The 23,677-nt window shown below is 32.9% G+C and overlaps 1 protein-coding gene across 2 annotated transcripts in view; it reads left to right on the plus strand.

Moving 5' to 3' along the window:
- Nucleotides 1-21,863, plus strand: part of Gli (carboxyl ester lipase-like protein Gli) — a 53,344-nt gene extending 31,481 nt beyond the window's left edge. The window contains exons 7-12 of one of the 2 annotated variants that reach the window (XM_089253799.1): nucleotides 285-478; nucleotides 3,746-3,896; nucleotides 4,955-5,117; nucleotides 8,092-8,409; nucleotides 11,583-11,657; nucleotides 20,407-21,863. In XM_089253799.1, the coding sequence (XP_089109925.1) occupies nucleotides 285-478; nucleotides 3,746-3,896; nucleotides 4,955-5,117; nucleotides 8,092-8,409; nucleotides 11,583-11,657; nucleotides 20,407-20,482 (977 nt within the window). In that variant the 3' untranslated portion in view covers nucleotides 20,483-21,863. Of the gene's footprint in view, nucleotides 1-284; nucleotides 479-3,745; nucleotides 3,897-4,954; nucleotides 5,118-8,091; nucleotides 8,410-11,582; nucleotides 11,658-20,406 lie in introns of those variants that run through there. The other variant, XM_089253800.1, reaches the window with a different exon arrangement.
- The last annotated feature ends 1,814 nt before the right edge of the window (nucleotides 21,864-23,677 follow it).

Raw genomic sequence — 23,677 nt, forward strand, 5'->3', positions numbered from 1 at the left:
TTGAAGCCCAACCTCTCTTCCCCCACACACTTGTATATGCCAGTGGTGTAATTTAACTTCTCATTCTTAAAGTTTTTTCATGATGGATAATTTTCTATGAAAATTGTATAAACCTCTATTGATCTAATATACTTTGTAAACAATATAGATATGTGAAGCGAGTTTTACAAATATATTATGAAATTAACATTGAAATTCTGTGGTTTTCCTTAATATTTTCTTTAAAAAAATGTTTTGTTTGTGTGTTATGCTTCATATATTGATACATTGTTCATTTCTCCTAGTGGAAGATGAAAATTTACGAATGAATAATTACAGAGTTACAGAAGATGTTTTCCTGCGTAAAATAAAAAAATATTCATCTATTTACAACTACACTCTGGATCCAGAGGCTTTAGACAGAGCAATTCAATTTCTGTATGTCCCATGCGATGAAGGAGTAAAAAACATTACACTCATGAGGCAGAATTACATTGATGTAAGTTTAGTAGATACTTAAATTAGTAGCATCATGTGGTAAATTGAGTCTTCTGTATAAAGTTATCTGATACTTTTTGAAAAATAATGTAAACATTCCGTTAATTGGGACTGGCAGTGCTTTGGATGATTGTGTTCAGATCACTGTGTTTTATTTTTTTTTATGCTTTATTTCTTCCTCCTGGGGCATGCACTTGAGTAATTAGCTGAACTCATGCGTCCAATGGATGGACAGGATGGCAAGTTAAGCGACAAGCAGAGATTTGATTGCTTGTAAAGATTTGTCTGATGTCAGTGCATTACACCTCTAGTGAAGATGGAAAAATGCAAAAAACCACATTGAGTATTCCCTGGCAAGCAAGAGTTCCAAGCATATATAGTGTGGTCCCACCCTTACCCTTTTGCTAGTTTAACCCATTTCAAAGATCTGCATTAGAAATCACGTGTCTTTTTGCAAAAAAGGCTTTTTTTTCTTGCAAGTGCATTTCCTCTCAATTCATAGAGCAATAAAATCAGAAGAGATAGTTGTTTTCTATTATACACTTGTGCATGTATTTTTTCACTACCTTAAATTAGGCAAAGCGAATGAAGAAAGATTATTTTCAAACACTACCTCTCTTCTTCCCTGTTATAAAAATGTGTACAAAAGAACTGTTGAGAATCCCACCTACTACCAGTTGAGATGATGGGGGGGGGGGGGGTGGACACGTGTTTGATAAAGAAGTGTGCTCTAAAAAATCTCTGTGCTCGCCATTAAAAAAATAAAAGGTGTTTAAGGAAATTATCATTCACATATGTCCTAAATGCTGCCAACAGGGTTCAGAAACCCTGAAAAGAAACACTAGAACAGCATTCCTTCTCATCTTGGGTGTAGTCTTCCCCCCCCCCCCAATTTTTGAGCGACGCTCCCTAGACCAGGACTATCATTGGAAAGTTAGCCAAGATTTCTTTTGAGAAGCTAAGTGGAGTCATCTGGAGCAATGCAGAATGTTATAATTTCATTGCTGTACATCATATTAAAAACATGTTGGAAGTAGAATTTCACAAAAAAAAATGCAAAATATAAACCGAAAGCAAGTTATTACTAACCAATGAAATGTATGGCCACCCCATATACAAACATGGTAAAATATAGGTGGGCACGTTTCAAGAAACATAAATCATTTTCATTTCCAGCTCCCCTGAAATGTATTAAAACTAGGGAACTTGTGTTTTTAATAATAATTGTAAATTATGGGAATAATTACATACATATTATTATACTACTTATACAGTCAAACTTATTCAATTTGAAGCTTAAGGGGACAGCAAAATGTTTGAACTATCCAATTCATCAATATAGAATACACTTTCACCAAAAAAATCTCTTGATAATTCTAAAAATGCATTGAATGCTATTACTCTATTACTTACTGTACCAGTTTCCTCCTTGTTATAACTAGCGTTTGTATAAAATGTAAACAATCACAAAAACTATTTCATTTGTAATTTTGATTTTTCTTTTGGATGCTTTAAAACAGTTTTTCTCAACCTTTCTGAAACAAGGAACAACCTTTAGGTCACAAGGACCAGTTAAATATCTGAAACAATTTCACGGACCGCTTGTGCCCCGTATTATGGGACATGCTTGTAATTTTCATTGTTCCAATTTTTTTTTTTATACATTTGTCCCATTTTTTGCAGGATACTAAAGTTGTAATACACAGCATTTTCATAATATGTATTGCCATAGTTATCATAACTATTGCCATAGTTATCATAACTATGGCAAAAATGATAAATATTCATCTCACATATTTGTCACAACTTTTTTTCACAATTTTTCAGAAATTTTTATTACTATTGGTGATTGTGCACACTTTTGGCAATGTTTTTTATGACTATTGGTGATGCCCCTTATTTTACGGATTATTATGTATGATCCCAGTCTACTGTATTTTTCTCAGTGAAATATGGTCATCAGATCATTTGAATATTTTTTTCATGAGATCAAAATATGCAGTGCATATTTTTGGATAATGTGATTTGCAGCAGCCCTTTATTTCCACACCCTTCAACAATTTTAGCAGTAATTAGCAAATTGCAGTTAAAGCAATAAATTGAAATTTTTGGTGAAATTTGGTGAAGTGATATCTCTTGTTTAAGATCACAATTTCTTGCATTTCCCTTGATGATGTATGGTGAACTGAATGTATGGTATTGAAGGTATTATTTTATTTGAACCTATATTGATATTAATAATATCAATTACAACTGGTGAATAATTCTATCAAGTCTGCCTGCGGACCACCTATGTCATCATTGTGGACCGTAGGTTGATAAACGCTGCTCTAAAACATTGTAAAAAAAAATGTTCAAGTTGATTTGAAGAATGAAAGGTGAGATTTTTTTATCTTCCACAACCTTATTTCTTTTAACATATTCGTAGCATCTGCAAGTGTTGAAATAGGAATATGTCTGTTCTTTATTTTAGATTTGTTTTCGTTCTCTTCATGAGAAGATTCAATGCAACTTTATTCTGTAATTTTTCACTAAAATTCACGTCCATAAGTTAGTCACAAATGTTTTTTCTACAGTTAAACAAGCTTATAAATCTTGTTTGGACATGGTGAAAAATGTTGCTAAGCTACTATATTCCAAACTTAATGAACAATAATGCTAGAGAGATATGATCTCCAATGCAGACAAGTGACTGAGATTCTGTCTGTGGAGAAGTTGATTGCCACATATACACAAACTGTTGTATATCCTGGGTAATAGCATTAGCAGGTGCTAATGAATTAGCACCCATCCAAGAGCTGATAAAACTCCAACTGCCCGTGGAAAGACAAGCCAGTCTGCGTATGGGACTGATAATGAAACCATTGCTTCTTACTCACAATAAAAAAGTTCAGACTTTGTTGATTGTAATTTTTTTAATGTTTTAATGTAGGCTACATGTTATATTCTGGAGAAGATTAGCAAACCACAGAATAAAGAAAAAGTTGACCAGAAGTTCTGAGGAAAAGAGACATTTTTAGAATGATATATCTGAATCAAACCTCAAATCATTCAAACTAAACATTTGGGGAAAAATTGAATCAAACAAATATATATATAATTTTGACATTAAATTAAATGGGAATCTTAAGGGAAATTCCTAAAATTTAAGTTATCTAAAAGTATTCACGTCAAAACTTGCGGCTGTGTCTATCCCAATTTTTTTACGAATTCTTATTTAGAAAGATATGAAGTAAATATAGGATTTTTTGCTTTGCTTTTTTTTCAGATGCTTACAGACAGCTATTTCAAAGCTCCAAATGAAAAAATGATTAGAATGCTTCTTCAGCATAATGTAAAAACTTATGCATATGTTCTCAACTCTGTTGCAGATGGCATAAAGCAACTAAGAGATAAAGAATCCACAATGTTTAATACAAGTATGTGAAATATCCTTGAATTACAAAAAAAAAAAAAAAAAAAAAAAAAATTAAGCTCAAAGCTTTAATGTTGAACAAACCAGTGATCCAGAGATCTAATTCCAGTATATGCAAATTATGAGCATTTGTGATTTTTATAGCAACTCCAGACTTTGGTATTTTTACTGCTAAGTTTTCTTTAGATCGTATTTCTTTTCCTATTAAAAAAGTAATGCTCCAAGGCAGAGAGTTTTTGAAAACCATTGAAGCTTGACATGTGTGATTATTATGATAGTATGAATAAATATGGAAGAGTAAATAATCCTTCAGATAAATAATTAGGGAAAAGAGTACAATTGTATGTAAGCACATTACCTTGTAGACCACCTCTACCACAGATGAAAGATACAATATGGTCTGGTATCGAAGCAGACAGGTTCTTTATGTTATTCCGTGACAGATTTATTGCTACTGAAACTCTAGCTCCAGCTGGATGCTCATATGGCTTGTAGGTTTCTTGAACACATGCTCAGTAATAAATGATGGCTTCCTAGACCACCACATCCAGCAGTTATGCCATTTGTCTTTTCACAGAATCAGCAAGATTTGTCTTCCTACCTCTGTGTTGCCATACTCGAACATGACCATCGTTGGGTACTCAACAGAATTAGAATTCACTATTGAAAATATGTTTTCACTTCATAGCTGTCTGAGTTCATTGCAGTGCACCCCAATACAGTTGCTAATGAAGACGAGGTTAAATGACAGGACACTCTCTCTGAATGAGCATCATGAAAACAAACCATCTCTTGCCATTTATCTGAAAATGATTTGATGTGATACAGGGTTTCCTGACAAAGACACCATCAGTGATTGGATGGTGACTATAGCCACTGACTGGTAGAGTTGCTCCGACTGGTCAAAAGATGAAGCAATTTTCTCAACTGTGTGTTCTCCTAGGATATCCAGAGCCTGTTTGGGTTTATTTGTTGTCATTTTAATTTTGCTTATTGAAAAATATTTTTTTATTAAAATAATTAGTTGCATAATATATATATATATATATATTTTTTTTTTAGCTGTTCCTCATGACACTGAGTATTACTATATAACTGGTGCACCATTTATGGATCCAAACCTCTACCCACCAGAACTTAAACTTCATTCTGTGATGTGGAGTGAAGCTGATCGCAATATGAGTCAATTTTTCATGAATGCATGGGCTAATTTTGCAAAGTTTGGGTAAATCATTTTTAATATAAATTTTTATAAAATATTTTTTTGTTAAAAGATTTGCTCCAATTCCTTGTGTTGTTTAACAGTTACATATACAGGGTGATCAGCGAATAAGCCCTTATTTCATAATTAAATATTACTCTACAACAAAGATCAATAGAATTATGTGGTAAACGGTACGTTTATTAGCAAAACTGTAAGAATGTTGTACAGAAATTTCGAAAATTTAGTTTTTTTTTTAATTTTTTAAAATTTAAAAAAAAAACAAAACTGGATATTTTTGGGTTCTGAAAATCCTCATTTGTGTGAAGAGAAACCACTGCATTCGCCTAAAGTTACTGCATGGGCTGCGGTATGCACCAGAGGCATTATCTGCCCCTTCTTCGTGTGAGAAACGATTACTACTGAACGTTACGTTACAATTGTGGAACAATTTGTCAGCACACATGGCGCGTACCGCAGCCCATGCAGTAACTTTAGGCGAATGCAGTGGTTTCTCTTCACACAAATGAGGATTTTCGGAACCCCAAAATCTCTAGTTTTTTTTGTTTTTTTTTTAATTTTAAAAAATTTAAAAAAAACTAAATTTTCGAAATTTCTGTACAACATTCTTACAGTTTTGCTAATAAACGTACCGTTTACCACATAATTCTATTGATCTTTGTTGTAGAGTAATATTTAATTATGAAATAAGGGCTTATTCGCTGATCACCCTGTAGTAACATTTTGTTGTGACATGCCTATTGGAAGCGAAAGTAAAAGCATGATAATAGAAGTTTGATATTACTTATAACTTCATCTAGTTTTTAATGCTAGTTAAATTTTTAACAGAAGTTAAAATAAAACTTGATTCATTATACTGCACATATTTCAAAATAATTTTTTCCTGATAGCTAACATAATAGAAACCAATGACAAAAGTAAGAAGGAAATTAGAATTCACTATTGAAAATGTGTTTTCACTTCATAGCTGTCTGAGTTCATTGCAGTGCACCCCAATACAGCTGCTAATGAAGACTAGGTTAAATGACAGGACAATCTCTCTGAATGAACATCATGAAAACAAACCATCTCTTGCCATTTATCTGAAAATTATTTGATGTCTTCCCTTGGCTAACTCGTTTTGACATACTGAGCATGTCATCTTCAGAGGATATAAATAATTAACTGCCATGTCACATTGACCAGGGATATCTTGTTTTGAGTACCAAATCTTCTAGTTACTCAGCAGAGAAAATTACATTGACACAAGTCAGATGCTATGATCATGAGGAAATAGGTCAAGTTCAAAGTTCTGGTTGGTTGCTTGCAAAAACGAGATGTTTGATTAGTCTGTTCGAATTTTCTGAAAATTCATGCTCAAAATACATCTTAGGTATGGTAATGCAATCAGTGATGTAGATTTGTTATCACTGAGTAATATATTTTTAAAACCTTGAATGTATGTTTTATTCAAAAATCTAAGAAAGCTGGGAATTTTTTGCAAAACTCTTGCTTCATCAAAATCCAAATTTATAGCTCTCTTGCTAACATTGTGAAGTGATTGTGGGTTTGTCACATTCTTGATTCTTAACACATCAAGTGTATTCACCTAATTTAGTTCTTATAGGTTTTCTCATTTGTCCAATATAACCCAGGGGACAATCACCACAGAGAATATAAATACGCTTATTGTATATTGGAGCGTATAGGTACAGAACTGGTATAGAACCTTTTTTGTGGGGGGCCTTGAAATTTAGGTTTCAGTTGGTACATTGTTAGGTTGAATATGTTGAGAATAGGTTTGATCTCTAGTGAGATTACCGGATTGTAGGGTATTGATACACTTTCTGTGAGTGGCCTGTTTTAAATTTTTTCTACAGTAAAATAAAGTTAAAATATTCAGTGAGATAACAAATATACACCACCGACTGCATTGCCGTATTTTAGGCTCTTTTGAGCATGAATTTCATTCAAAGTTTAATTTAATGAGTGAATTCAACTGTTGCAAGAACTCAAGCAAAACATTGTTTTGGACTTAAATGCAGGCACTTGGCTTTATTCTGATTGATGCACCTGATTTGTATGGATTTAATTTTTCTGCTGAGCAACTGGAGTAAATCTTTGGAAACCATCCCAAGTAAGATCCCTGGTTAGCATGATAGCAGTTACATATATCCTCTGAAGATGACGGCCATAGTGTGCAGAAATGTGTATATAAAAATCAAAGTATAGGGGACTGTTTTTAGAAAGTTTTTTTTTTTTGCAGAACTGTTTTTAGGTTTAAACATTTTTCACCAACAATTAAATTTCTTCATTCATAAGATGTAGAGTTCAATTGAAATCACTTCTCCCAGTGTCCTATGTTTGCTTTGGTTCATGTTTTATTACTACTGCATTTGCACATTGTATTTATATATTTTTAATATAACTGTATTTTATGTCGCTTAAGACATGAGAAAAATGATTTTACTTATAGCCATACAATATGAATGATTATTGAAAAATATTTAATTTTATGTCACAAATTTTAGCTTTTTTCTGCCTGGAAGTCTTTTTTTGAAATTATGCTCAGTTTAAAATTTAAAAGTTGGAGCTAGTTTTTGTGCATTTTTTTACTATATCCCTTATTTCAAGAAATGTGGTACATAAAAGTTATTTTATACACTATGTATATAACCTTTACCCCTTTGGAAGTACACATTTGTGTACCTTATTTTTAACTGTTTTAATTGTTTTTAAATAGTTTTTAATGATTATTTTTTCAAGTTAAGACCTGAGGTACACATATGTTTATCTAACTCAACTGGTCCTAGTAAAGATATCAACCTAAATTAATCCATTCTTTTAAAGAACATTTTGTCATACTGTAAACACAAATCAGTCAGTTTTTTTTCAAGTCGGTTTTGGCTCAGGTGTGAAGAGATTACAGTGCTACAGGTGAGGTTTGCATGCAAATCATATGGTGTATGTATATGTATATATATTTATTGTTTTTAAGGAATCCAACACCATCAGCTCTTTTTGAATCAATTGTGTGGAAAAAAAGTGATCTAAAGACACTGCAATACCTTTCAGTTAATACAACTAACTTTACTACTGTCATGATGAGTGGGTATCGATTAAGGGAAAACAGATTCTGGAATGATTATCTTCCTGACTTGATGGATCTGGTAACACCAACATGGCCACCCCCTATTCAACCATGGGAAATGAAAAGGAAAACGTATGAGGCTGCATTATATGGTGTCTTGGCTGTAACTGTATTGCTCATTGTATTCACCTTGGGATGCTGCTTTTTATACTGTAGAGCAAAAAGGTAATGCATTTAAAATTTTTATAACAAAACTTGAAAATTTTGAAATGATTTTAAGTCGAGACTAAAGAGGAATCACTACTTCAATCATAAATTGTAAACAACCTGTATGGGGACAAAACCTTTCTTTCTTTGTAAAATGTATAGTAGTATGACAGCTCTACTCATCATGCCAAACTACTGTGTGTTATAAGGAAAGAAAAGTCTTTGTGGTTGTCCACTTGCCCAGATCGCAAGAGGACTGGGTTTGATTCCTGACAGACTACCAACTTTTCTTTCCAAACTTTGTCTTGGCATTAATATCCAGAAAGTCTTTTTTCCTGACGTTTTGTGGGTGAGAAAACATTGTTATGTATATAATTTTTAATAGTGAATATAACGTGGTACACCATATTAGGTGTACATTGAGGTTAATCAATAATCTGGAATTGTCACAGGATGAGATAAAATCAACACAATTCATTACAGCCAAGTAAATCACTCTTGACTTGTCCTTGTTGTCAATGATCTGATTTGTCTCCTCTACAGGTAAACTTGCATGGATTTCCCATTCACTGGCTACTTCTGTTGATGCCAATGTGGTCGGAGATCATATTTTCTAGTTTGATCAATCATTGGGGTCCTTGCCGGTTTAAAGTCGTCATTGTTCCTACTGTGTGGATGTGCACCGTCTGTCTTCTTGATATGCATTTGGAGTCGGTTGTTATCTAGGAACAATATAATCTGCCGCACATGAGCAAAGTTAATAGGGTTCTTCAAAATTTTCTTAGGGCTCTCTGTGGCATGGACTGCGATTTTCCCCTCAAAAGTGTTTTTTTGAGGCCTCTCAGCTCATTCTCTTCTATACTCTTAGGTCAGAGGTCTCCAACCTTTTTCTAGTCATGAGCCCTGCCTGCATCCATCATCAAAAGAAGAGCACCTTTATAGCAAGTTTAACATACGAGAATACATGAAATGGTGATGATTTCAATCTTTGAATGCAATTCCTCGTAGGTGTTTAAGTGAAACGTTGATCAAGTGTTCGTAAGCACAAAATCAAACACTCTGGGTATTTCAGGTAGCACTGTGGTGCTTGCAAGCAATGGGTTGAAGATGTCTGTCTTAGGTAGTTATCTCTTTTGCCATCACCATGGTTTTATTTTAATTATTTCGTTTTTTCTACTTTCAGTATTTACCTAAAGCAGTGCTTCCCAAAGTATCTCCCTGAAACGAAACATTTTGAACCAGTGGGGGTGAAACCGGTTGTGATGGGGGTGGGTGGATAGGATGAATAGGTTTTAGAAAAAGCAGGACACTGATTTTTTTTAGGTAGAGGTTAGTGGAAAAAAAAATTAGGAAAACTAAAGCCTGGAGAAGGCTTTTTAATTCTTCAGTCTTGGAGAACATTCTTTTTCGACAACATTTCTCGAGGTCTCAGTGACTGAGTTATAAAATGAGGGAGCATTATTGACTGTTTAGAAATGTATTTTATTTTTTTCCAAAGAAAGTTGATTCCCACCCCCATTTCCAAACAATTTTTTTGTTGTGCATAGCCAGTTGGACAATGCTGGTTCAAAAGACATAGGACTGTCACTTTAATTGTGATTGCTATGTCTGGGATGACGAAATCAGGGTTTTTTGATATATGCTTAAGTAAATTTTGTTAGATAAAAGCATCAAATCCTACAGGAAATATATACGGGCATGCACAGATGGAAGTGAGGTGGGAAAAAGCCTGGAGCTTTGATCTTTTCAACAAATAAAATTGTATATACAGGGTGCATAGGTAACAGGGCATATGATATTTTACTGGTGAACTGTTGATCCTAGAGGCATGCTTCCAATTAGAAAAAGCATCCAAATAATGTGTAGTATGCAGATATGTCATTTATGTTGCAAGTGGTTGTATATTTATTAAAATATAAAAAAAATAACTTTTTATATGGACAGCCTATGTCCCAAAACACAATTAGAAAGTTGTTGCCTTGTTTCTCCAAAGAAAAAATCCATGTTTCTAAGTGCAATATTCGCTAAGATATTAAAATTTGAAAAACAGGAAAGTTGGGAAAAAACAGCATTAAATATGGGTAAACCGTATTGCCGGCATTAAATGCTGTTTTTTAAACTAATTTTAAAAACTACTTACTATGGACAGTGCAATGTTTTATGGTATTGGTGAGCAACAATTGCCCACTGAATACCTAAAACTTTCCTACGAACGCTCTAAATGACTTTATTGCCTCTTTCACTCAAAAAGGAACAGAGTTCTGCTCTTTATTTTTTGTTTGTGTCTGGAGAAGAGTTGAAGATCAAATCCTGGGAAGTGAAATCTTTGGATTGTGGTTTTGGGTAATAAGAAATAATAAAAAAAATTAGTATCATTCAAAAATAATTCATTATATCAAGAGTTTTATTCGTTAAATAGGAGTGAACTTTATTTTCTTCAGAATTTTGGAAGAAAAATAGTTAAATCAAGGAATATATTAGTTGAATCAGAGTTCATTACATCTGGGTCCAACTGTATATATATAAGAAATGTGCCGGAGCCTCTATTTGCTGATGCAAAGGAAGAAAAACAAGATGAGAGTGTTGTGTGTGGATGAATCTTGTCCTAATCAGGGTTTCAGTATAATATTGCACTAGTGAAGTGCCTAGAATAAAGGACAAAACACTTTTTCACCATTACTACTAAAATTAATCCTCATTATAAGTGTTAAAGATCACGTAAGTGTCAAGTAACGCTATGCTAATGCTAGCATAGCTTAATTGCCCCCTTAGGCACGATTATGATCTGTCCTGCTCAGAGCTTAACATTTGCATATTACTTTTTTTTTCAAAGCAAACTCATTATGTTACATTTTTTCTCTTTTTGCATTCTTTCTAATTAACACTTAATTCATATCTGTCTAGTTTCAAAATGTATTGTTCCCTTTGGTCTAACAATGTTTTCATTAATTCTGTTCCATTTGGATTTTTCACTGGTTTATAATAAACATTTCTTCTGATATTCTTTAACTTTTCTAGGGGTTGTAGTTCTGCTCCATTTAGATATTTATGTGTACTTCTTTATGCCAAAGTTTCATTTTTTGTATATTTGTTTTCTGGTGATGTCATAACAATGTTAATTTTATTAATGTGCATTTTAATTAAAAAGTTATTTATCAGCTCAAATAAATGTTCTATTCTCATTTATACAGTAAGCATATGGTGAGTACGGAAGATATACCAGATGCCATATCTACTGCTCCTTCATCTATTGATACACTTTTACAGTAAGATTTTATTTTTATTTTCCCATGAATTATAAATTTTAATTTTGTGGGATACAAAATGCATACGTACAATAAAAAAAAAGTTTCTATTTCTTCCCAAAATGTAACATAATACAGTTGACACTTGTTATAATGACCTCCATTGTTTGATTGAAAATGGATGCTATATTAGGAGGTTATTAAATTGAAAGTTTACAAATACAAGGCCATAACAGGCAAAATGCCCCAACAAGGTGGCTGAGAAAAAAGATGCCCATAATAAATATGGATGCCATATATTTCTAAAATACAGCAACTCAATTAAAAATGAAATCATAAAAACTAAATCTACATATACAAAACTAAAAACTAAATCTACATATACAAACTAAAAACTAAATCTACATATACAAAACTAAAAACTAAATCTACATATACAAAACTAAATCTACATATACAAAACTAAAAACTATATACACAAACTATATATACAAACTATATATACAAAAATTAGTCTTTTAAGAGCTACATATTTGGATGTGAAATAAAAAATCATATTGCTCATTTCATTATAACATGAGCGGTTGCAATGAAAATGCATCGGGATGGAAAGTAATAGTAAAATTGTAATAATTTATAGCACGCACACATTTTATGTATCCAATTCTCTTTTTCCAAAGGTCAGAGTCAAGTACTCTGAACAATTTTCATTAATTTCTTCACAAAAAAAAGGCAGGGAAAAAAATATGGGTTCAGACACTGTATCGGATTGAATGGTCTTGGTGGGTCATTGTACTGGATGAAAACTAACACTGGAAGGTCCTACCATACTGGTTGCCATAATCGAATGGTCGCAATAATGCATGGTCGTTATAATGAACAACTGTATAATCTACACCAGAACTTATTTTGTCTCTGGAGAAAAATTTCTTTCACTCCATATTCAAGAAATGGTTCCTCAAATAAACACATAGCTCATCATGAAATTCCTGTTACTTGAAAGGGAATTTCTTGTCTTGTGCATGAATCTCAACCTATATATACGAGTAAAATGGGTTGTCACTCTGTGTGTATCCTTCAAAAGTATAATTTTTTTTGTTTTGCGCAGTTTAGATTGGAAAAGTTACCCTTTCTGAATGCATTATTTTTTTGAGAAACATTGAGTGGATGAGTGATTGGTAAATGTGCAAGATAACTGGAGCATGCTCTTGGATTGCTCTGAGGGTGTTTCATACAATCAAACTTCTGTATTACTGAACTTGATGAGGGAGAGACATTAACATACATATTTGTATTTCAGGTTTATTCTTGTGTTGCTTGTTAAAATGATGCACGTGTTCATAAAACAATTTGAATTTAAAAAAAAAAAAATTTCGGAAACACTAGATATATTGGCAAGTTCACACTACAAATTTTTAAACACTGGTCGCTTCATGAGTTTCCAGCAGCAATCTGTTCCTCTTGCAATTAAGCACTTTTTAACCTATTTAAAAAAATTTTATTCATTGAAAATATAATGTACAAGATGTGAAGTTGAATGTATAAGTACACAAGTTTATGGTAATTGTGCATTAAATACCTCTTCACATTCATTAAATTAAGCATGTTTCAATTTGTTTTCATCTGTATTTTACATTTATATTTAATCCTCGAAGTAATTTTGCTATTATACTGTTTGCAAAAAGTATCCTGAGTGAAATGTGACTCATATTAAAAGTTTATGCATCCTTGCTACAGATTGATCTGAGAAGTATAACCAAAAATTCTTGTCAAAAATTATTCTGTGGTGTCCAGATATAACCTAACAGTTTACGCGAGAAAATTAGTAAATTTTTGTGTTGCAACTTATATTGCATTCATGTACCATGGTATAAAACATTTATGGGTAATTCTCATGAAATTGGCCTCAATTAAAGTCCCAGCAGTTTATATTAAATATATTTGACACAAAACTTTTTTCATCACTTTCTGAAAAGTTGCCACTTTATTTTTAATTTTTTCATCAATAGATTTTTAAATTTTTCTTGAACAAACTTACATTTGTTAAGGAAATTTCCTTCCCCTGGCTGCCGCAGCCCATTTTTCAGATTTTAAAGTGCTAACTTTGTCTTAAAACAAAAATATATTTTCATTTTCAATAATACTTATTAATACTAAAATTTTTATTACCAGTATACTTTCATGTTTCATCTTTTTTATAATTTCAAGTATATTTTACCAATAATTCAAAGCCAAATGAAAATTTTCCCCTCCTTTTTTTTTTCATTCATGACATTTGGAAAACATTGGTTCAAGTCCTACAATACCCGTCGCTACCTATAAAATTCTGTGTTGAGAAGGTTAAGGAGAATGTATAGCCATCACTTGTGAACCTCCTTTTAAATCAATTAGAATTGTAAATTAGTTCACAAATTGGGTTTATTCAGGAAAAAACAGGAGTGTTTTTATTAAATGTCCTTCTGTGGCTATTTTTTTTTGTGAGAAATGTATAATTAAAAATTATTTTCACTTTAGCATGTGTTTCAGTTCAGAGACATCTATTATTTTTGAAAAACACATGTTTCCAACGTGCTTAGTTTTTGATCAGCGTTGCAAAACATGTAGAAATGTCTTTCTCCTAGCAGTAGGTAACCAGGAGGAAGGTTTGATAAGCTAGGGAGGATAAAAATATAAAAAATACAGATTTCTTGGATGCAATAATGTTTTATATAATAACGTTGCTTTGAGAGTGCATCTCATACGTTAGCAAAACAAAGACAAATTAGAAATCTGTTGTCCCCAAAAAACTTTACAAAATGAGTGAGAGAAACAAAGGTGCAAATGTTCAAAAAAAATGTTCAAAAGGTGAAACAAAAAAAAAAAAAAATAAATAAAAATGCAATCAACAAAAAAAATTGTTCAGAGTATCAGTGTTTGCCCAAGTTGAAAACTAGCTATCAAAATAGGTGGAACATTTTGCGATTGTGAGGCATAAATATCAAGTTAAGTGCTGGAACAAGCAAAATGCCTCGTTGGATATGCCTATAGTGGCCATTCAAGTATTACGTCAGCAGATTATTAGCTTTTTCTGATGCCCCCGTCATCAGAACTCTCATGTCCTATCCTAACTCTTTGTCTGCAAAATTTCACCAGCTCTGCTCCCTACCTCCTAATGTATATTGGGATCAGCACCGTATCATATGGGGGGGGGGGGGAAGTGAGACTCCCTATGCCCCCAGATGATCAAACTCTTACTTTTGATCCAAAAAATATTTTTTAAAAAATTAAAATATCTGAAGAAATTTCCTTTATATGTTGTTATAATCAATTTCTGTTCATTTCAATGCTGTTTGAAGGCTAAGAGTTCAAAATTTCTTTTTTCACAAATTCATTGCAACTCATCCTTTAAGCCTTTTGTGCCCCCTCGATCCTGCATACACCTCTGATTGGGATTGCCCTTTGAGAATATACATAGGGTGGCAGGGTGAAGTAGACAATTCCCCCGATCACCGTGCACACCCTTGGTGAACCACCCCCCCCCCCATTTGAATGGCATGTATCTGCTTACGTACGGGAGTCCAGCAGTGCTGTCTTAACGCATAGGCCCACCCAGTCCTCAAGACAAGAGGGGGCCTCACAAAAATGAGAACTAATTGAAATTTTCGAGAATTTTCCAGGGAGGTCTTCAGAAGAACAAATTGGCCCGGGGACCCCATGATTCTCTTAAGATGGCCCTGGAGTCCAGCATATCACTCAAGGACAATGCATGTGATGAATCAATTGCATAGGTGGAGATAGACTTGGAAGTCTGGGAGGGCACGATGATGATGATGTCCATTCATATATCCATATATACATTAGATAGGTCGACTTCACCTTTGACTCTGGTACCATATATCCGCCCATTACTAAGTGGACAAAAAACCGTTTAGCCTACCCCCCAACCTTTCAAGTGGTGAATATGCACCCTAGAATGGTTTATGGCACATATCGCAGCAAATCTGTCGGACTAATATATGATGTATGTTTTTTTTTTTTAATTCAATTCAATTCATTGTTTTATTTTGTTACATAAAATACAAGATGAGACAAAAAATCTGCCAAGAGGTCTAGAGACTTATACTGGTTCATACATTGCAAGTTTATAATGAATACTAATAAACACTTACTTATTAGTGAATAATATCAACAAACTAAAATGGGAAAAAGAAATAAAATAAAAATGAAAAAGGGGGGTTTTAAAAATTAAAAAATGGGAAAAAAGGGAAATTTTTTTGTAGTGGTTAATATGAAAGGAAAAAAATCAAATACCAAAACAAACATTCGCATGATTTGTAGTATTTTTGGCAACAGCCAGGAGTGCAACTATATGAAATTTACATTGCATGGTTTTTTCAGATGAGTACAATAACAAGAATCAATATAATGTTGCAATGCTTAAGAACGAATATATTCATATTTTAACCGATTAGGGAGCATATGACAGTTCAAAAGAAACTCTCAGTGTCACAGATTGAAAAAGATATTGCTTCATGTGTCTTTTTTGAAAGGTAATAAATTAGTAATATTAAGGATATCAGGTGGCAAAGAGTTGCAAAATTTTGGTATGAGGTAAGTAAAATGCTTCTTTTGAAGGGTTTTGTGAATAAGTGGTAGAGAGTATATATTATTCAGTATTTGAGAAACGAGAACTATTTAAAGAAGTAAAGCTGACGTAAGGGAAGGTTTCCAAGACTGTGAAAAAAGTGGTTTTGAAGGGATTAAAAAGTCACTTGTGATGAGTCGTATTACTCTTTTTTGGAGTTTCATTATTGGTGTAAGATTTGAAACGAAGTCACCACCCCAGACAGCCAAACCATGTAATAGTAAGGAATGAAATAATGAGTAATAAAGTGTTAACATGAACAAGTGGTCTATATATGGTTTAAGGTAATATAGTTTATTTTGTTAATATTTTACATGAGTTTTCCATCTAAGGTTATAGTCCATATGAATACCTAGGTATTTAATTGTGGAAACTTGTTCAGTTTCTACTTGTAACTCTGGCAGTTACAAGTAGAAATATTTTGTCAATTATTGTGGAATATCAGGTTATGGTTGAAGTTTATATTAGCTATAGAAGAGAAATACATATAACTTTGTTTTTGTTACATTTATTTGTAAGTCATTACTGATAAACCAGTTATGAATTATCAATAAATCAGTATTTATTAGACTTGCTAGTGAATGATCGTCATCAGTTGAATGAAGTAGTACTGTGTCATCTGCAAATGTGATGATTTTACCAGTTAATTCAATGTTACAAAGGTCATTTATGAATATATTTTAATATGTTTTTGGGGAAGTGCTGTTGTGCACTGTCCAAAAACACCTTAGACTGCACATTCTATAATCAAAAATGCTTGTTTAGGTGTCTTAAAATTTATATATCGGGTTTACCCCTATATCACCTCTTAAAGTTTGTCCCATGAATTTAGAATTTCCCTTTGCTATCCCATGCTAGAAAGACATCAATGAACTAGAACCCCTTCCGCTACCTATCAAATAAAACTGTTACAATTCTTTGATTGAGATTAGCAACCAGATTTTGATTAATAGGTCCTATGAAAAAAACAGTATGATATGATATTAGTTAATATTTTATAAGCGATAATATCAGTTACAATTTCGAAGCAAACTTGATCATTTAAGTTATTTTTTGTGCGTGGTAAAATAAATATTGTTAATGAAACACTCAAAGTGTAACTATAGTAAGTTTTCTGTAATTATAACAGAAAACAATATGAAAGTCAAGAATGACTAGTTTGCGAGTTTTATTAATGTTGTTTTACTGACATAAATAATAACTGTTAAAATTTTGAGGCAAAATTGATAATTTAACTAATTTAATTGCTTATAAATGATTAACTTATATCCTGTCATATTGCTTTTTTCATTCGGAAAACTAAACAAAATCCTGTCACTAATTTCAATGGAAGGATTGTAGCAATTTTATTTCATAGATGGTGCAAGGGATTCTGAATCATTGATGTCTTTCTCACACACATGCAATATAATACTGTATAATTGTTTTCCATATTTTCTAGAAGGCATATTTTTTGCTGATGAAATTTTATTTTTACCTATTCATTGGTTATGGACAAAAGTGCCTATAAGAAAGGCACTATTTTTTCATGTGAAAAAGTTTACAAAATATAGATGTTTAGAGTCTGAGAATGCGTCTGTGTACAGTTTTTTTGCTGACTAGAAAAGAAATTCCCTATGTTGTATAAGGCAGCATATTATTTTGTCATTGCACACAGATATATCGAAGCTCTGTGAGCAAAGAAACAGGTCTCTGCAAGTGAAATAAAAGACTATCTGGAAAAAACAATTAAAGGGCACTTTTAGTGTAAGAATAATTTTTTTCTTGCCGTGAGCATCTTGGTGCTCATCATGTCCCCTCCCACTCCATCCTGGAGAGGCCATGCAGTGACCTCATTTGAATAGGAGCATCCACGATAAGATCTGACACAGTGATTTATGACAATAAATATTTAAATTAAGAGGTGTTCCCTTGGCCCTCTTTTATTTTGCCGTAGGGCTATGAGGATGTTGGGATGGCAGTAAGGACACACGTTTTTTGGATAAATATTCAAAAATTTGTTCGAACTTTGTAGAACAGCCTCATTATCATCAAGGGTTCCGTGAGAAACTTTACGTTGGAAACCCCTGTTATAGAAAACAAATATAGGTATATAAAAATGGGTAGTTCAGAGGAATGGAACCCACACTAGGGATGAACAAGGAATCCAAACTTGAGCTGGGGGATTCAACTAAATAAAAGAAAATAAACTGGAAAAATGTTGATAAAGAGCAAAAAAATCCTTAACAAAAAAAGAGAAAAGGCCTAATTTTTTTTAGAAACCAGCTTCTCTAGAGATAGGTGGCATGTTTTGGAATTGCAAAAAAGAAGGTGTATTGAGATGAATTAAGCATTGAATAGCATTTCAACACTGAAAAGTATTGTATTTACCTGTGCTTATTTATCCACTCACGCTTTCCCTTTAAAATTATTTTGATATGTAAAAATTTTTGAAAGTTAAAACACTGTCACATAATAAATCAGTCATAAAAAATGCCGGCCATGTAATCATGCCGCCTTGTTGCCTCATGCCTGGTACCGGCAGGTTGAGGTCTTAGATCCTCAAAAGACCTTCTCTAGTAAACCTCTATCAATAAGGGGAAATGTGTTAGTTCAAGTGCCCACAAACTAGGTAAAGGTTTTTCTCTTTTTTCCCATTCCTAGTAAAGATGCCATTCAGAATATTTCATATTTTTATAAAAGGTGGTTGATGACGTAAGCATCATTCAGACCCCCGCCCCTGTCATCAAAAGTCAGCAAATCCGAACCTCCTGATCTATGCTGATGTAATACTTGATGGGCCCCTATCTCTTCGAACATGGTTAAATTAAATTTTTATTTTTATTCACCATGAATTTATTACAAACTTTATTGCTGACTATATTTCATTTATTAGCAGGTAAAGAAGTACCCCTAAGAGCCTCTGCACGTAGAGCGATTTTTTTCATGAGTGAACTGATTCTTCTTTCCCTCTCCCTCACTTTCCAGGTAAATTAACTGGGGGGTGTCAATGGTGCTATTTTCTGACAAACAATGGACTATGGGATTATGATGTGAGCTATTTGCTATTGGCCCAACCTGCAGGGAAGTGTGATTCTCGCGTGTGTCGAACAAATCAAATGCAGAGAAGCCATACTACAGGACTTTCCTCTGGTGTCTGTAAAAAACATCTTTCGGAGTTCTCTATGCAAAAACGGCACGGGGGAAGAGACTACCCAAAAAAAAAATTTTTTAGAATTAATGAATCTTTGGAAAAAAAATCATTGGAATAAGCAATTTTATGATTTAAAATACAGAATTTATTCAATAATTAAGGGCTCCAGGTTCATGCCCTGATCTAATTATTAATTATGTTCTCCGAGTTCACAGATCAATAGACCTCTGCTATGGACGTAGACTAAAAATATAGTTGGACTATATTTTTAGTATATTTAGTATATATTTTTTACTATATTTTTGGAGAAAACCTTTCATTACCCTCAGCAGGATCGTTTTAATGCATAGGACCAACCAGGCAACCCGAAGAGAGTATCTGGGCAATTTCTGATGGGAACAGCTGTTATATTAGGAGGGGGGGGGGGAGTGCAAAACATTATTTTGGACCCTGACCCTCCATCAGCAAAGTGACCTGTTTTCTCCTTGTACTATACAGGATCAACCTGACATTTTACAACCAGGCACATTTTACTGACTTAAAAAATTTTAATTTATTAAAAACAAACTTGATTACATGAGCACCTGTAGAAATTTGAAATCATAATGTCCTCATCACTGGAACTTCCCTATTTTAACATAAAAATTGAAAAAATAAAATATGTGAAAAACAAATAATACTTTTATAATAACGTAAGGAATATTATAACTTTAACATAATGAAGAAAAAATAACACATGGAATGTAACGGATGAAAGAAGTGGCTGGAAAAGTCAGAAAAGTAGAAATTTAAAAATATGCCCATTGGTGGAGATGACAATCTTATAAATTGTATTAACTGCACATATTATTTCAATCTTGCTGCTTGTGTGGAGGCTCTACAAATTTATCGATTTTTTGAAAAATCTTTTTCATCGTTTGTCCAATTTCATAAGAATGACCCCGATATGTTGTATTTGAATAGTAAAATGTAATAAGTTCAGAGCTCTGAATTACTTTATTGTTTTTTGACAGCATGAATAGAATGGAGTCTCGGAATCGTTTCCTTGAGCAAAGTATTGAAATGGAACAGAGACATACTGCTGTATGAAGACTAAAAAGCGCCTTGTTGATGATTAAGCTTCATCGAAAACACTTATACATATCATTTATATTTTAGATAAATCAAAAGACTATTTGTCATTTCCATTTTTATATGCACACTTTTGCAGCTGTTATTTGTGTCTTTGCCTAGACTATATTATTATTTTAAGATTTGAAGTTAGATATCTCAGGGTTTTTAATCACGACAGTGATAGATTTTTAACTAAAGCATTTTTTTTAATGAGAATGCTTAGTTGAAAAAAATTTGCATCAGATTTTCTTGCATTTTGACAGCATAATTATTGGTACAACTAAATAAAAACATAACTGTTTCAAATTTTAACTAGTGTGAATTATACAAATTTTAGAAATAATCATTAATTTATTAGAAATTTGTTGTAACAAGCTGTTTGTCACCAATTCATTCTGGTTATTTGTTATTTATCAATGCGACATTTATATAATATAGAAAAACCTTGCTACAATGATATGTGAAACAACCATTCTTTTTCAAGCCTTGTTTGGAAATACTTGTCTGATATTAAACTGTTGCCTTTCGATATAACAATAATCTCTCTACTAAGATATTATTTTGTTTTAACAGAGTATTGTTATATTGAGATTTCATTGTAGTTGCATGTTATAGTATCACTCTCAAATGATTGCTCCTTCAAGCAGTTTTATAAAGCAACGTACATTGATTATATACTCACAAAAAAAATTCATGCATATGTTATGGTTTTTAGTTTTTAAATCATTTTTATTGTTTTCATTCAATAATTTTGAAGCTAACTTGTCATTTGATTTTGTTTCTTTATTACAAATTCTGGTGCAATCTTGACTGGAGAAGAGGGGTCACTCGAGTACCTCTCCCAATAGTTCATGAATACAAAATGCAATCCATTGAATCCTATATAAATGAGGGATACTGCATGAATATATGAGAAATCTGTAAATGCCCCCTCCTCCAATGTTTTCTTTCTATCAGTGCCTTTTCCCAAGACTTCTTTAAAACTGTAATTCTTTACATTCATGAGAAAAATGAAAAACAAATGGGTTCTTGGGAAGGGAAGCAAAAAAAAAGTTTTCAGAAGGAATTTCATGATTTTTCAGCATCTCTAATTATTCCGAACCTCATATTTTTGTGACTCTCATTACTAGACTCCACTGTATTTGTACTTCTAAAAGGTAGCATTTTCACTTAAATTTCATCCAAATTGTTTTATTTAACATTAATTCAACAATTTCGTGTGTTAAAACATATATGTAAAATTTACACCTTTATTTACTTTTATTTTAGTTTCATACATGATGTTTTGATTTACCTTTTGTTCGATTTTAATTTTAAAGTTCTTCAAAAAATGAAATGATAGCATGTTTTCATGATATTTTTTAGATAAATAATTTCATAGTTAAAAAATTATCTGAAACCGATCTTTACATAATTTTTTTTTTTCACTTTTAGAAATTCAGGTATGCAAATATGTATCTTTATGTGTGTTTCATAATTTTGTTTGTATAAACAATGAATTTAAATATTTGTTATAAATATTCTTTGAAAAATTCAGAATCTTTTTTTTTAGCACTCACCATGTGTTTTGCAAGCCATATTATCATTATAAGAAAATACAATGATAAAGAATTTTTACTAACCTCTGCTTTTTCAAAACCATTATCACATTTCTTAAGTAAACTAGTTTTGATAATTTTTATTATTTTACCATTTTTGCCACATTGAAGTCATTTTATGCACACCAGGACTAATTTTAGACTGGGACTCATTTTATAATCAATTCAGAACAACTCTTTCAAGTAATTCATCAAGACATTGGTGTACTAACTGTTCAAAGTAGACACTTTGTGTAGTAGCTATGTGTGTGTGATTGTCTTGGCATCTCGTGTCCTCAAGTGAAAGGGATGCTTGTGTATCGGGAATGATTCTGACAAATGCACAGGTCCCAGGTAATTCTGATAATCAGTATTCTGTAGTTTCTTTGATTGCTAATTTTTTATAATATGCAATTCCAAGTTCATCGTTATTTCATAAAAAAATGTTCTCATACCATCTGAACAAAATTTATTATGTATTTTTTGGTTTTGTGTGTCAGTGTTGAATTGTGTTTTATTATCATATGATTGTATTTTCAATGTATACATGTTACCAGATGTGTATTTACAGGAGGCTTAGCAGGCCCAAGTTGGCAAGTTTGGAGGGACGGAAAATTTGAGGAATGAATGGTAAAAGAAATTATAAGAATGGGAGAAGCATGGTAGAAAGCTTTAAAGCCCATAAGCTGTAAAAACCACAAGTCTGCCTCAGGCTAGAGAGCGAGAAACTAAGTCAGTGATGACCAAACGAATTACCTACAGGGTTTGCAAGCATGTAAGGCAGAGGTCTTCAACCTTTTTCCAGTCACAAGCACTGCTGGTACCCATCATCAAAAGAAGAGCACCCTTATGGCAAGTTTAACATACGAATGCATAAAATGACGATAATGTGATTCCTTCAAGGTGTTTAATTGGAACATTGATCACAAGTGTTCGCGAGCACAAAATTGGGCACGAGCATCAAGCACTCTACATACTTTAGGGAGCACCATGGTGCTCGCAAGCAATGGGTTGAAGATGCCTGATTTAAGGAATCAAAAGAGTGACCAAGAGAGCAAAGAACTTGTCAGTGAGTGACCAAAAGAATGACCTAGAGAGCAAGTGTACGAGGTCAGTGACTGGCCAAAATAGTATCTTAGTGGGAGAGTAACCTGGAGATCAAGGGACTAGGTCAGGGAGTCACATAAAGAGTGACCAAAACAGTGTGTAAGCATGTGAGTGACCAAAAGAGTGACCCAGAGAACTAGGAATTAGATCAGTTGGGTGACCAAAATAGTGAAGAAGCATGGGAGTTGACATATTAAGAGAACAGATTTGTGAGCTACCAAAACATTGTGTGAGCATATGAATGACCAACAGAGTGACCTAGAGAGAGGGGGACCAAGACAGTAAGCAACAAAAGCATGACCTGGACTGTGTAAGCATGTAAGTGATTAAAACAGTGTGCAAGCATGTAAGTGATCAAAACAGTGTGCAAGCATGTAAGTGATCAAAACAGTGTGCAAGCATGTGAGTGACCTAGAGACAGATGTATTTACAGGGGCGGGAACCAAGAGGGTTATAGCTCATGGCTGCAAATTTGAGTCAATGAAGT

Source organism: Pholcus phalangioides, unplaced genomic scaffold (assembly GCF_987345545.1).
Source record: "Pholcus phalangioides strain wild (caught in Gottingen) unplaced genomic scaffold, Ppha-v1.0 ptg000039l_1, whole genome shotgun sequence".
Lineage (NCBI taxonomy): Eukaryota > Metazoa > Arthropoda > Arachnida > Araneae > Pholcidae > Pholcus > Pholcus phalangioides.